We start from the raw sequence: 13866 nt of genomic DNA on the forward strand, positions 1-13866 counted from the left end.
AGAGCGGGTACTGTACACCCCTCTGAAGATGGTAGTGTGGAGAGCGGGTACTGTACACCCTCTGAAGATGGTGACGTGGAGAGCGGGTACTGTACACCCCTCTGAAGATGGTGACGTGGAGAACGGGTATTGTACACCAGACCAGAACCTTCCCATCAGCTATGTGCATGGCTGCAGTGTACAACCAAAGCAACTAGGTGAGCCACACTGTTTATAAAATCCCAGACCACTGTAACTAAAGACGCATGAAATCATCTGTTTGAGGATACTCAGTTCACGGAAGAGCAAACTGATTCCTAAGTGGTTTTCCTTAGTAACCCGCTGCAGCTCTACATTGGCCTTTTAGGAGTTGTCCTATTTAAGTCATTCCATTAACCTAAAGCACTTTCACTGATAAACTAAGTGGTTTCATCACAATAGAAAATACATCCTTCACAATCTTCATGGAGATCAGTGATCAGTTACAATATATACAATCAGTAACATTTCCACATTTTGTCATCATAAAGTGAGTCTTCAAACCTCAAAATCTTGTCCTTGGCCTGTAGCATATACTCTAATTGGTCTTAAAAATAAAAACCCGGAGTCAGATATTAGGGGTGAAAGCTGAGAGATCAGAGAAGGAGATGGGCCAGTCACTAGTTCTTACCTTTACGAAATCCTCAAGCCAAAAGGGGCAAGATGCTGTGTCTACGAATCCTCAAGAGTGAATGTTCTGAGCTCCTGTCTCCTCCTGTCTTACATTCCTCTTGTCTCACGTGCTGAGATTAAAGGTGTGGGACTCCCAGGTACCGGGATTAAAGATGTGAGCCACCACTGCTTGGCTCGGTTTCTCTTTTAGACTGGGTCAATCTCATTTAGCCCAGGGTATCCTTGAACTCACAGAGACCCATCTGCCCGTGGCTCCCGAGTGCTGAGATTAAAGATGTGTGTCACCACTGCCTGGCCTCTATGGCTAACTAGTGTGGCTTAGCTCCGTACTCTGATTTTCACGCAAGCTTTATTTGTTAAATCACAAACAAAATGTCACCACATTGGCCATTCGAGGAAAAGCCAATTTTAAAGTGTCAAGCTGTTGTACTTCTCATATTGAATGTAAACAAATGTTCCTCAGTAAATGTCAGCATTACAGCAAATCTCACTCTCTTAACAGCTATAGTAGGAACAACTTTAACGAATCAAAGAAGGATAAAAAAAACCATTGTCTTCCCTTTTCATAAATGACTTACAAGATCCCAAAAATTTCAAAGGTCGGACTTGGGAGCCAAACTGGAGCCGAAACACTTCTGGCTACTTTAATTAAGTATCTAATAATTACATCCCCGGTGAGGTAAGAAGAGAATTTCACAGAAGTACAAATGGCCTTGAAATAATCCCTGGCTCTTTTATTTCATTAAAAAAAATTTATTCAAGATCAAATAAATGCAAAGTTCTGTTAAGCTGGGCAACAGTAAAGTACACATCACCAGGGGGCAATAAAAGTAACAGTCGCTAGAGGAGCAATGACGTTTGAGGGAACAAAAGCCAGGGGGCGCGGAGAAAAGGTTCCAAGCTTCTTTAGGAACACAGTTACCATAAAAGAAGCTGCGCGCAAGGAGGCAGACACGATTGTGCAGAAGGAGCCAACGTGAGGTTACCAACCCTCCGTCGTTTGGCCCTTCGCTTGCATGTATGCACCCCCCCCCCTTTGAACTTTTTCTTCACTCCTTTTCCCCATCAGTCACTGTTCCCTGCGACAGACCCCTCTCTAGTATGTTGACAAGAATCCCTCAGTGAAGAAACCTGGTACAGCACATGTTCTCCGGGAGCTGGGTGAAGTTCATAAGACAAAGATGGAAAAAGAGCAGGACTGTGAAGGAAACCACGATGGGAGGAAGTAAGAACTGCGTGTCCAGATCGTCCCACCGCAGCGACCCCCGGGGTCCTCCTCGTAGCACCTAGCGCCCAGAATTATGAACTGCAGCCGACAGTAGATCCTTTAAAGCTAATATCACTCTGAAAACTGTCATTTCTCCCTGCCTACCATTCAAACGTGCATTAAAGAGCGGAGAAGGTTAAACGTAGAGGCTTGCACTCAACTAAGAGAGTCTCCCAGAGCCCGGAGGAAGTCAAAGCCTGAGTGGCGTGCGGCAACAACGGTCCAGAGGCGACTGCGGTGCGGAGCGGCGCGCGCGGCTTCTCCATCCCCACAGCAGGCCCCCGAGGCCCTGGGAGAGCCGTCTGCAGGGAGACCGCGATGCCCAGGACAGCAGGACCCTGCCCCGCGCCAGCCTGGCCTGCTCCCGCCGCGGCCGCTCGGTCCCGCCCGGTTCCCCGGGTCCCGGTGAGCTGGAGCGCAGAGGCCTATGCACCGCCCCACACACCGCCGGCCGGGTCCAGGGGGCGCGCGCCCGAGCCGCAGCGGCCACGCGCGAGGCCGGCGTACCTCCCCGGGAAGCGGTCCGCGAGAGCACTCACCCCAGGGCCTCCAGGGTGTCCAGTACGTCCCCCTCCATGCTAGTTTCGGGCCCCAGCTCTGGCCCTCTCATGGTCGCTTGGCCCAAAACTGTTCGTCACTCTAAAAATCCCGCCGGAAACCAGCGTCATCACGCCAAGGTTCCGGGGCAGGTAGCCATGGCGACCGTGGAAGAGCGCGTGGGACCCAGACCTGGAAACAATCTATGCTTGGTGCATCCTAAAAACCGTGTTTGTAACAATAGACTTAAAAAAATGGAAAATAAACATGTGTTCATATTGAAAAGGCATCTTTGTGTTAGATGTTAACCTCGTGTTAAAATCAATCTTTTTGTTTGGTTGGTTGGTTTTTGTTCTTTGAGACAGGGTTTCTCTTTAGCTTTGGAGCCTGTCCTGCAACTAGCTCTTGTAGATCGGGCTGGTCTCGAACTCACAGAGATCTGCCTGTCTCTGCCTCCCGAGTGCTGGGATTAAAGGCGTGGGCCACTACTGCCTGGCTAATGTCAATCTTTTTAGCATCTTGATTCAAACCTAGTGGTTAAACACTCCCTGCTTTAGATTTTTAATTTTTCTTTATGGTGTATATGGATTTTATGGGACCCAGTCTCCTTTGTTGGTTTTTGTGGGGACCCGGGGATCCTGTAGATTTGGGCATAATAGAAAGTAATAGTATGTGTATAAATAACCCCATTGAGGCAATATTTGCAGCAGTGCTCAGGCATTAATAAGAAGAAATTAAAAGTATATTTCATTATGAATGTAGACCAAATATATGAGCTGTTGTTTTCATCTGTCTATAGAATCACCACAAATATATACTCAGATTTTGTGTAGTATTGCTGATCATTTATGAATGTATAAGCAACAAAATACCAATAGTAGCTACAAATACGGATTCAACAGAAGATCCTTTAATCCCCAAACCCTGGAGGCTGAGGCAGGGATATAACTGTAGTTCAAGGATAGGCTGGTCTACATAGTGAGCTCCAGTTCAGACAGAGCTACAAAATAAGACACTGTCTCACAAAACAAACATCCAAAAAGAAAACAGAGAAAGACAGACAGACAGACAGACAGACAGACACACACACACACACACACACACACACACACACAGAGGGGGGTGGGGAGGGAGAGAAGAAGGAAGAGGAGAAGAGGAGGAAAAGGGAAGGAAGGAGGAAAGAAAGGACGGAAGGGAGGGAGGGAAGGAAGGAAGGAAGGAAGGAAGGAAAGAAAGAAAGAAAGAAAGAAAGAAAGAAAGAAAGAAGGAAGGAAACAGACACAAAAAGAAATCTGATAAACAAATTTAGCATAAATTATTTCCAGCAGATTCATGCCAAAAGGAACCTCAGGGTTATTTGAGTGAAAAGAAAATAGTGACAGATGAAAATACAAAAGTGTAAAAAGTGATGAAAAGTACTCCTCGAAAGAGAAAAACGAGATAAATATTGGCAGTGCTTAAAACAGCAATAGGAATGTCATGTGAAATTTCAAATGGAGAGAGTGTTGGGGAGGATTAACGAATAGAATTAAAGAATTACAGCATTCATCATTATAAAGTAAAGAATTCTTGGTAGTATATCAAGATTGTACAGCATCCTCATTAAGATATTCAGTAAACAAATCATCAAACATAACAAACAACTGAGAGAAGGGGGAAGTGATGTATTCAACACATGATCTTTCTATGTGTTGCTTTCATTGGTTAATTAATAAAGAAAACTGCTTGGCCTGATAGGTCAGAACATAGGTAGGTGGGAAAGACAGACAGAATGGGAGGAAGAAGGCAGTGAGACACACGCTATAGCTCTCCTCTCCAAGATGGACGCAGGTTAAGATCCTTCCCGGTAAGCCACCACCTCATGGTGCTACATAGATTATTAGAAATGGGTTAATCAAGATATGAGAATTGCCAGTAAGAGGCTAGAACTAATGGGCCAAGCAGTGTTTAAAAGAATACAATTTGTGTGTTGTTATTTCAGGGTATAAGCTAGCCAGGCAGCCGGGAGCTGGGTGGTGGGAAGCGGCCCACAGCTCCATCTATAGGGCAGTGCAAAATATCTATTAAAGAGAAAGCAAAATGGAAAATAAAATGTTAAACCATGATGTAAGACAGCTGGGTAGCAACATTAATGCCAGAAAACATAATTGGTGGGACAATAAATATTGTGGGGAGAGATAAGCAGGGAGATTTCATTATTATTTTTTAAGTGAAGGGCACAGACACCTGTATCAGTCATAAACGCTTCCTTCATAATTAACATCAAAACGTTTAAAGCTGTTCAGAGCACAAGTAATAATCCGAGGGAGTGTTCTGGTGAGAGGACATGAAATATTGCATCTCTGAAGAGGTTTGTCTGTTATTCCGCAGTGGGATTTTGCCACTGGCCTATCAAGAGCTATATTTACTATCCTCTTCAATCCAGACCCTATGACCACTTTGACCAGTAGACTATGGTGGAAATGATGTTGAACCTGTTAGGTATAGTTTCTAAACAGCTGGCGCAGATACACACACACATACACACACACACACCAGGCTACCGGGAATGGGATGCCTCCTGTAGAAGCTCAACCACCAGACTGAGATTTTGGGGCCACATGTAGAGACTAAGTGTCAACATACTGCTTGGTGAACCCAAATAAGATGCTAGGGCATAGTCATCACTTTGGGCATCTCTAGCCAAGCGATCAGATGATCATCTGTAGTCCCAGAGCACAAATACCAGTAACTGTGCAAGGGCCAAAGCAAGAACTAGTAACTGAGCTCAGTCAACTCATAAACAAAGAGATAATGAAACTGTTATTTTAATCACTCAGGTTTGAATAGTTTCTTGTGCGACAGTAAATAGTAATGGTGGATAATGATTATGCAAAGAGTTGCACAGTGAAATTTAGAAGATAACACATTATCTCTCTCAATATTGGATAGTGGGTCTCTACCTTTCTAATACTATAACCCTGTAATACAGTTCCTCGTGTCGTGGTGACCCCAACCATAAAACTACTTCATTGCTGCTTCCTAGCTGTAATTTTTCTATTGCTATGAATCATAGTGTAAATATCTAATATGCAGAATATCTGATATGTAACCCCTGTGAAAGGGTCATTTGACCCCAAAAGGTGTTGAGACCCACAGGTTTAGAACCACTGGTGTAGATTAAGACTCAATCATATTTACCTATGTGGAAGGAAAGTGGGAGACACACTCTCCTTGTGTGTTCAGGAAAAACAATACACGACTGGGAAAGACATTTAATTTTGTCTGCCACAATTTATCTTTCCAGTTAAACTATCCAGAAACCTATAGTTTGATCATATATCAAATCTAAACTTAAAGTGACTCAGAGACCTAAATATAGCCAAAAAATCAAAACCTTGTAATATAGGTAGAGTCTTTGAGAGCTTAAATTAGGCAAATATTTCCAAGATATATCACTAAATGCACAATTCAGAAAAGCAGACATAGATAAACTGCGCTTTATCAAAATTTATTTTTGCTCATCAAAAAATTAAGAAGATGAGCTAGGCATTGGTGGTACACACCTCTAATTCCAGCCCTTTGGGAGGCAGAAACAGGTGGATCTCTGTGAATTCAAGGCCATCCTAATTTACAGAGTTCCAGAACATCCAAGGCTACACACAGAGACCCTGTCTTGAAAAACAGAAAAGAAATTTAAGAAAATGAAAAGCAAGCCACAGACTTGGAGAAAATATTTGCAGTTCATATCTAACTTTAAAAAGACCTGTATCCAGAATATATAAAGAGTTATTAAGGGAAGACATCCATGTCCTACCCCATGCAGTTCTGCTCAGATGGGAATTAGCTAGTCACAGGCCAGCCAGGGTCCTCGAGGCCCTGGCCCGAGGGAAGACATCTATGAGCCCCATTATGCTAATCAAATATTGTGATGGAGAAATGGGAGAGGGAAGAGAAGCAGAATGGTTCATGTGGTGTGGAAAGAACCAGAAAGGAAGAAATGAAGATGGCAAGGCGTATGTTGATGTTGGAGACCCTGCTTGTCACTTGGAACTATGGCAATGCCTGAGTCGGGCTGCTTCCAAGGGCTGTTTCTGGGTTCCTGGTCCTACAGCCAGGATCTGTGACCATGGCTCCTGTTGCCATCGAGGGCCATGCTGATTCCAGTGATCTGGGGCACCACCTGGTACCATGGTGACAACCAGACCCAGACTACTACTGAGAACTATGTCTGGGTCTGTGGTCCTACCACAGCCAAGGTCTATGTTGATGTCCGTGGCCTGTGTTGCCACTAAAGGTCATAGTGAGCCTGGTGTCTGGGGAACAACCTATGGCCTTGTTGGAGTTTGGGAGTCATACTGCTGCCAGAGCCATCCTGATCTTAATGGTAAGGGCTACTACCACTTGGAGCTAAAACATTGACCAGGCCAATCTACTGCCTGAGGTCATGTCTGGGTCTGTAGACAAGCTGTAGTCAGGGTCTGTGTTGAAGACTGTGGCCCAGGTTGCCACTAGGGCCCACACGGAGGCTGGGGATCTGGGTCATAGCCTGTGGCTTTGTTGGAGTCTGGAAGCCATGCTGCAGCAGAGGTCATACAGATCTGAATGGCTTGTGCTGCCACTCTGGACCATGGCATCATCTGAGCCCAGACTGCTGCCAAGAACAATGTCTGGGTCTTGGCCCTATAGCAGTCAGGGCCTGAATTGACATAGGCGGCTCCTGTTGCCACCGAGGGCCATGAGAATGACCAGGGTCAGGTCAACCACCTGAGTCCAAGTTGGTGTCCAAGGGCCACAATGTGTGCAAATCTGAGTGGCCTGTGTTATACCCAGATCAGGACCCCCCCAAAAACCACCACAGAGACTGAATCCCATATGTAAAACCAAAAAAGCCTTTATTCAAGTTCGAACTTGGACTCTCCGTGTGTCCAACACATTGGCACGATCAGAGAGGTTCAAATTCAGTTAGGGTGGAGTTTTTGTCATAGCAGAGGCTGGAGTGAGGGATTTCTAAGGTTCAGGACCTCTGATTGGCTGACATTTGTCTAGGGGTGTCTTGGTGAAAGGGGATGGGTGTGTGCTGGGCTAAGGGACATCAATTGATCCTCCTATCTACAATGGTTAGAATGTTAGTGTTTGGATGGAAGCTTCACCTCAGCCCTTGGCATGCATATATCCATAGAATCTGAAATGTTTGGATAGAAGCCACACCCCAGGCCCTGGCATCCATAAATCCAAAGAGTCTAGAATCTTGGTTAGAAGTGCCACCCCAAGTCCTCCACTGGGAGGTGCCTCAGCCTAGACCCTTCCTAGAGATGCCCAAGATGCCCAAGACCACTCCCACAGGGTATTTAAACTGCCCCCCCTCCCCAGAGCAAGCACATGTTGTTCCAGTCTTCCTTTCCCATCTCCTCTCTGGAGGGCTGGAAAGTCATCAGGAGCATCTGTATCCACTAAACCTAGGCTTTTCTAATTCAGTTTAATTTGATCTGATTCAGATTATTGCATCAGCGGAGGGGCTTATTGGGGTGCAGAAACTTTCCAGTTAGGAATTTCCTTTGTAATGTTAGGTACTTTCCCCTTGGATGGTCCATTTCTGGGTGGTGCCTGGGTGGTCTCAGTTTGTGGAACCAGGTAATCTGAAACCCAGGCCTCTGTTGAGCTTGTCATGGCTGGGCCCCACTTTGGGAAGATGTTTGATCTACGGTCAGAGGTATAGTTTATCCTTCTTGTCTCTCTAATAGTACTGATGGCTGGGCTAGCTTTAACTTTGTCAGCTTAGGAGCGGGCAATCGGGTTCTACCCCTAGGCTGCAGCCAGTTTGTTAGCTCAGTTCATATGTAAAAATCAAGACTTGCTCTTTCTAGAGCTACTACGTCTCCTGTTGAAAAAAGCTAGACAGGTTTGCCTTGCCAACAGGGTTCATCTTAAAATATAAACAGGTTTCAGAAGCAACTTTCCACTAAAGAAATATGATTTAGCCGGTCGGTGGTGGCGCACGCCTTTAATCCCAGCACTCGGGAGGCAGAGGCAGGCCGATCTCTGTGAGTTCGAGACCAGCCTGGTCTACAAGACTAGTTCCAGGACAGGCTCCAAAACCACAGAGAAACCCTGTCTTGAAAAACCAAAAAAAAAAAAAGAAAAGAAAGAAATATGATTTAAAATGACTTTTCTCAGTAATAACTGTTTATGTCTTTGGTAAATGATTAGATAAAAAACAAGGGGTTCAGATTTCTTCCCCTTCTGTGGTATAGTTCTGATAAGCTAATAGATTTTCAGGTACTTCTCATTGGGCTAAAGACATCTCTGTCCAATCTATGCCTGGCTTTCTGGACAGAGGAAAATATACATGCTTCTAACCCAAATCTGTAGTTTTTGCAAGGACTCAAATGAGTCTACTCCTGCTGTTTTACAGATACCCATGACCTGCTTTTTTTCTGCTGTGTGTATGTCAGTATAGATTGATGATACTTATATATTTAGAACTTTTATATCCTTTTATAAAATAAAAATATATATAGGTTTCAGAAAAAACCTGGATCCACTTCTCACAGGTCAAAAGGGTTCCAGATAAGTACAGCCTAAGTCCCCCTCCCCTCCCTGTCTACTTCTGAGGATGGTATTTTTCTCTCTCCTGGTCTTGAGACTCCTCCCCTTCCCACTTAGTAAGACTGTGGGCCTGAAAGTTTCAAATATAATATTTTCCTTTAAGTTCATAAATCTTAACTTCTGTTCCTAGTTTAAACTTGTCTCAACAGGTTTGCACTTGGCTGATAGACAATTCAAGCATCAGTTGCTGACTACAACCTACCTCAAAGGACTACAAACCCTGGATTTGCTGACATCTGATGTGGGCCAGTACAGCCTGTGTGAATGCTACCTGTCTCTTGAGTACAATCAGAGAATCAGATGCTTCTGTTAAATGCCCCCATTGCCTGAATTCCCTCCTTACCTTTAGCTAGACTTTCGGCCTTCTTGGGCCCTGATAACAATGTCCCAATGTCAGCTTGAAGTAGTTATAGAAAAGAACATGTCAACTCATGCTCCCTTACCAGAATAGGTAGAAATGCTGAGTCAAGGGGGAACTCTGTGGCATGGAGGACAAAACGGCTACCTATAATGCCCATTGACATACCAGGAAAATGGACCTAGAATTGTCAATTAGAAGATTTATTAACTAAAATGGTTCTACAAAAAGATAAGACACTTTGATTCTTTATCCAGAACCAAAGAGGTCATTCGGGATTATAATTTGGTTGTTGTAACGATTTAGGTCGGTGTAATAAGTAACCAGGCCAGCTCAAGAGTAGCAGGAATACTTTAATGGTTAAAGAGGGGGAAAACTTACACTACATGAATGGGAGTTCCGAAATCCAATAGGTCGGGCGGGCACCGCAAAGAGAGAGCATATACCTACATCTCCCGGTTTTTCTACCTGGGCTCCAGGCGGCCACACCCTAACCAGATATGATTGGTTGAGCTTCCCCATCAGGTTGTGCTTAAAGATCAGAGCTTCAGGACCTGGTCACTGCTCTAGAAAAAAAATCTATTAGCTAATGGTTCTTATGTCCCAAATGACATCCCCTTAAACCCCTGGGCAAGCAAGACCCATGATCGAGTCCTGTCATCAGTACTTGTAAAGTGGGGAATGTAGGACCCAACCATGACAAGCTCAACTGAGGCCTGAGTTTCAGATTACCTGGTTCCAGGGAAGACCACAAACTGAGACCACCCAGGAAATGCCTAGGAATGGACCATCCAAGGGGAAAGTACCTAACATTTCAAAGGAAATTCCCAATATTCCAACCATTACAGATAGGATCATCTGACATCCCTTAGCCCAGCATACACCCATCTCCTTTCACCAAGACAGCCCTAGACAAATGTCAGCCAATCAGAGGTCCTGAACCTTAGAAACCCCTCACCACAAACCTCTGCTAAAACCTCTGACAAAAACCCCACCCCAACTGAGTTTGAAGCTCTCTGATCATGCCAATGCATTGGATACACTGAGAGTCCAAGTTTGAAGTTGAATAAAGGCTCTTTGCTTTTACATATGGGATTCAGTCTCCATGGTAGTCTTTTGGGGCTACCCATGATCTGCGTACAGCAACATGCACTGCTACCCAAAGTCATGGTGACTTCCAGGCCAGACCTGCAGCTGAGGGTCATGTCTGGGTCTGCGTCCCTACTGCAGGCAGGGTCTGTGCTGACCTCCAAGGCTCCTGTTACCATCAAAGGCTGTGCAGATGCCCAAGGTGTGGTGCCATGCTAGTGTCTGAGGATGCACTGCCGGTGGGGCCTGGGCTGATTTGAGTGACCTGTACTGCCACTTGGGCAATGGTGACATCCAGACCTGGCTGCTGCCAAGGACCATGTCTAAATCCGTGGTCCTGTGGCAGTTGGGATCTATACTGAAGTCTGCGTTCTGTATTGCCACCAAAGATCACAAAGTCCAGGGTTAGGGCCTCAACTTGAGGCATTGGTGGTATCTGGGGTCATGCTTTCACCAGAACTGTTCCCACATAAGTGGCCAGTGCTTCTACCCAGAGGATGTGGTCCAGGCCCAAGCTGCTGCCAAGGACCAGCCATGTCTGGATTCGTAGGTGGGATCTGTGTTAATGTCTGTGACCTGTGTCACTTTGGGGTCCTTAGATGAGAGATGAAACCAGAGGGCCATTCTGAGCCAGTCCTGCCCTTCGCTGGCCCAGGGGAAGCTGGCCTTGCCTCTTGTTAGACACTGCAAAGAGAGAGCTGGTCCTGACTGAAAAGTTTTTGTACCCCAATAAGCCTCTCTGATGACGTAATAATCCAAATCAAACCAAATCAAACCAAATTAGAAAAAGCCCAGGTTTAATGGATACCAATGTCCTGTGTGGCCCTCCAGTCTCCCAGAGAGGGATCTCATGGAGGCATTGACTCAACTGAGGCTTCTTCTCTGATGACTACAGCTTGTGTCAAGTTGACACAGAAAACCACAGTATACCAATTAAAGAAATCATCTGATACCTAAATTAATATGGGTGAATTTCAAACTAATAAAAAAGTGAAAGAAGCAGGTTTTAAAAGCAGTACACCATAAAAATTCATTTATATAAAATTTGAAGAAATACACAGCAACTCACAGTGACAGAGAGAGATCAACAGTTGCCTGGTGATGTGAGATTCCCCTCTGTATGCTGTGAATACCACTGGTGAATAAAGAAACTGCTTTGGCATATTGATAGGGCAGAACTTAGGTAGGTGGGGGAAACTAAACTGAATGCTGGGAGAAAGGAGGCAGAGTCAGGTAGACGCCATGGAGCTGCCAGGGACAGACATGCTGAAAATTTGCTGGTAAACCACGACTTCGTGGTGATGCACAGATTAATGGAGATGAGTTAAATTAAAATGTAAAAGTTAGAAAATAAGAAACTAGAGCTAATGCGTCCGTCAAGCAGCGATTTAATTAATACAGTTTCTGTGTGATTATTTTGGGGCTGAGCAGCCGGGAAACAAACAAGCAGCCTCCTTCCAACAGCCTGGAGACTGTGAGAGGCAGGACTGTCTGGTAAAATGAGGACAGGAGGGCTGTGGAGAATGCATCTGAAAATGACTGGTATTTGAACATATGTGTAACTATGTCAAAATTTTGGAAGTTGCATGTTGGATTGTGTTTCATTTATTGTGTATCAGTGTAGTTCAATAAAAGTTTTAAAAGCAATTTGGTTTAATTTTTATTTTATTTATTTATTTATTTTTGAGACAGGGTTTCTCTGCAGTTTGGGGATCTGTTCTGGAACTTACTCTTGTAAACCAGGCTGGCCTTGAACTCACAGAGATCCGCCTGCCTCTGCCTCCTGAGTGCTGGGATTAAAGGTGTGCGCCAACACCACCCGGCCAATTCCTTTATTTTTTTAAAACAATCTTTTCTCATTTTACATACTAATCCCAGTTCCCTCTCCCTCCTCTCCTCCCACTCCCACCATCTTTCCCCACCCCACCCCCCATCCACTCCTCAGAAAGGGTGAGGCTTCTCACGTGGAGTCAACAAAGTCTGGCACATCACTTTGAGGCAAGACCAAGGTATCCTTCCAAAGGGAATGAGCTCCAAAAAGCCAGTTCAAGCACCAGAAATAAATCCTGGTCCCACTGCCTGCCAGTGACCCCACAGTCTGCCCCAGCCACGCAACTGTCACCCACATTCAGAGGGCCTAGTTTGGCCTTATGCAGTTTCCCCCACTGTCAGTCCAGGGTCAGTGAGCTCCCACTAGTTCAGATTAGCTTTTTCTGTGGGTATCCCCATCATGGTCTTGACCCCTTTGCTCATATTATGGCTTCTCCCTCTCTCTCTTCAACTGGTTTGCCCAGTGCTAGCTGTGAGCTGTGATCTCTGTATCTGTTTGCATCAGTTTGCTCGATGACCTACCTTTCTTTCTTTCTTTCTTTCTTTCTTTCTTTCTTTCTTTCTTTCTTTCTTTCTTTCTTTCTTTCTTGGTTTTTCAAGACAGGGTTTCTCTGTAACTTTGGAGCCTGTCCTGGAAATCACTTGGTAGACCAGGCTGGACTCGAACTTATGGGGATCTGTCTGTCTCTGCCTCCTGAGTGCTGGGATTAAAAGCATGCACCACTACCACCCAGCTGCTGGATGAAGTTTCTATGGTGACAATTAAGGTAGACATCAATATGATTATAGGGGAGGCCAGTTCGGGCACTCTTGCCACTATTGCTTAGGGTCTTAGCTGGAGTCATCCTTGTGGATTCCTGGGAGTTTCCCTAGTGCCAGGTTTCTTGCTAGCCCCTTAATGGCTCCTTCAACCAAGACATCTATTTCCATACTCTCCCTCCCTAGTCACCCATACTGGAGCCAGTCAGGCTTTAACACCCTCCTGTAGAGAAAGGACACTGTTCTACAAGCCCTGAGGTGTTTGCCGTTGTTGCACACCCTGCCTTTATAGAGAGGACACTCTTCTATAGGCCCTGTGGTGTTATTTGCAGACTTTCACTTTTCAGCTACAGTATTAACACCTCAAACTATGCTCCACTGTTGTCCCACCGGCTCCATTTTTCCTCAAACTGTCCCTGCCACTGCTGCCAACGAGATTAGTCGGATCCACAAAGCAGCTGTTTTCAATTCCAGCCTTTGCTCCCCACCACAGCTTGTGGTGTGGAGGCTCGGCAACAGGGCAGATCATGCCTCTAGGTTTATCTTGTTATGTGTAAAACTCCTGTGGCTTAGAAAACGTGGCTTTTCCATACAACATGTGACCACCACCATTTTGACAGATCAGGTGACCTTACCACCATTTTGACTGAGGTCAGATGACTTCACCACCATCTTAACTGAAAGCCAGGTCAGGTAACCATGTCCCGCCATCTTTACTGAAGTATACCCTGCCTGGTCCCCTGGTTTACTTATGTTTTGTCTTTAGAGTCCTCTTGCTGACTCTGTT

General features: G+C 45.2%; 1 protein-coding gene across 1 annotated transcript in view; it reads right to left on the reverse strand.

Annotated features, from left to right (window-relative positions):
• Nucleotides 1-2575, reverse strand: part of Fam98b (family with sequence similarity 98 member B) — a 23540-nt gene extending 20965 nt beyond the window's left edge. The window contains exon 1 of the mRNA XM_026787841.1: nt 2458-2575. Within this exon, the coding sequence (XP_026643642.1) occupies nt 2458-2528 (71 nt within the window). The 5' untranslated portion in view covers nt 2529-2575. The remainder of the gene's footprint in view (nt 1-2457) is intronic.
• Between the last annotated feature and the right edge of the window lie 11291 nt (nt 2576-13866).

This window comes from Microtus ochrogaster (genome assembly GCF_000317375.1).
Source record: "Microtus ochrogaster isolate Prairie Vole_2 chromosome 14 unlocalized genomic scaffold, MicOch1.0 chr14_random_1, whole genome shotgun sequence".
NCBI classification, from domain to species: domain Eukaryota; kingdom Metazoa; phylum Chordata; class Mammalia; order Rodentia; family Cricetidae; genus Microtus; species Microtus ochrogaster.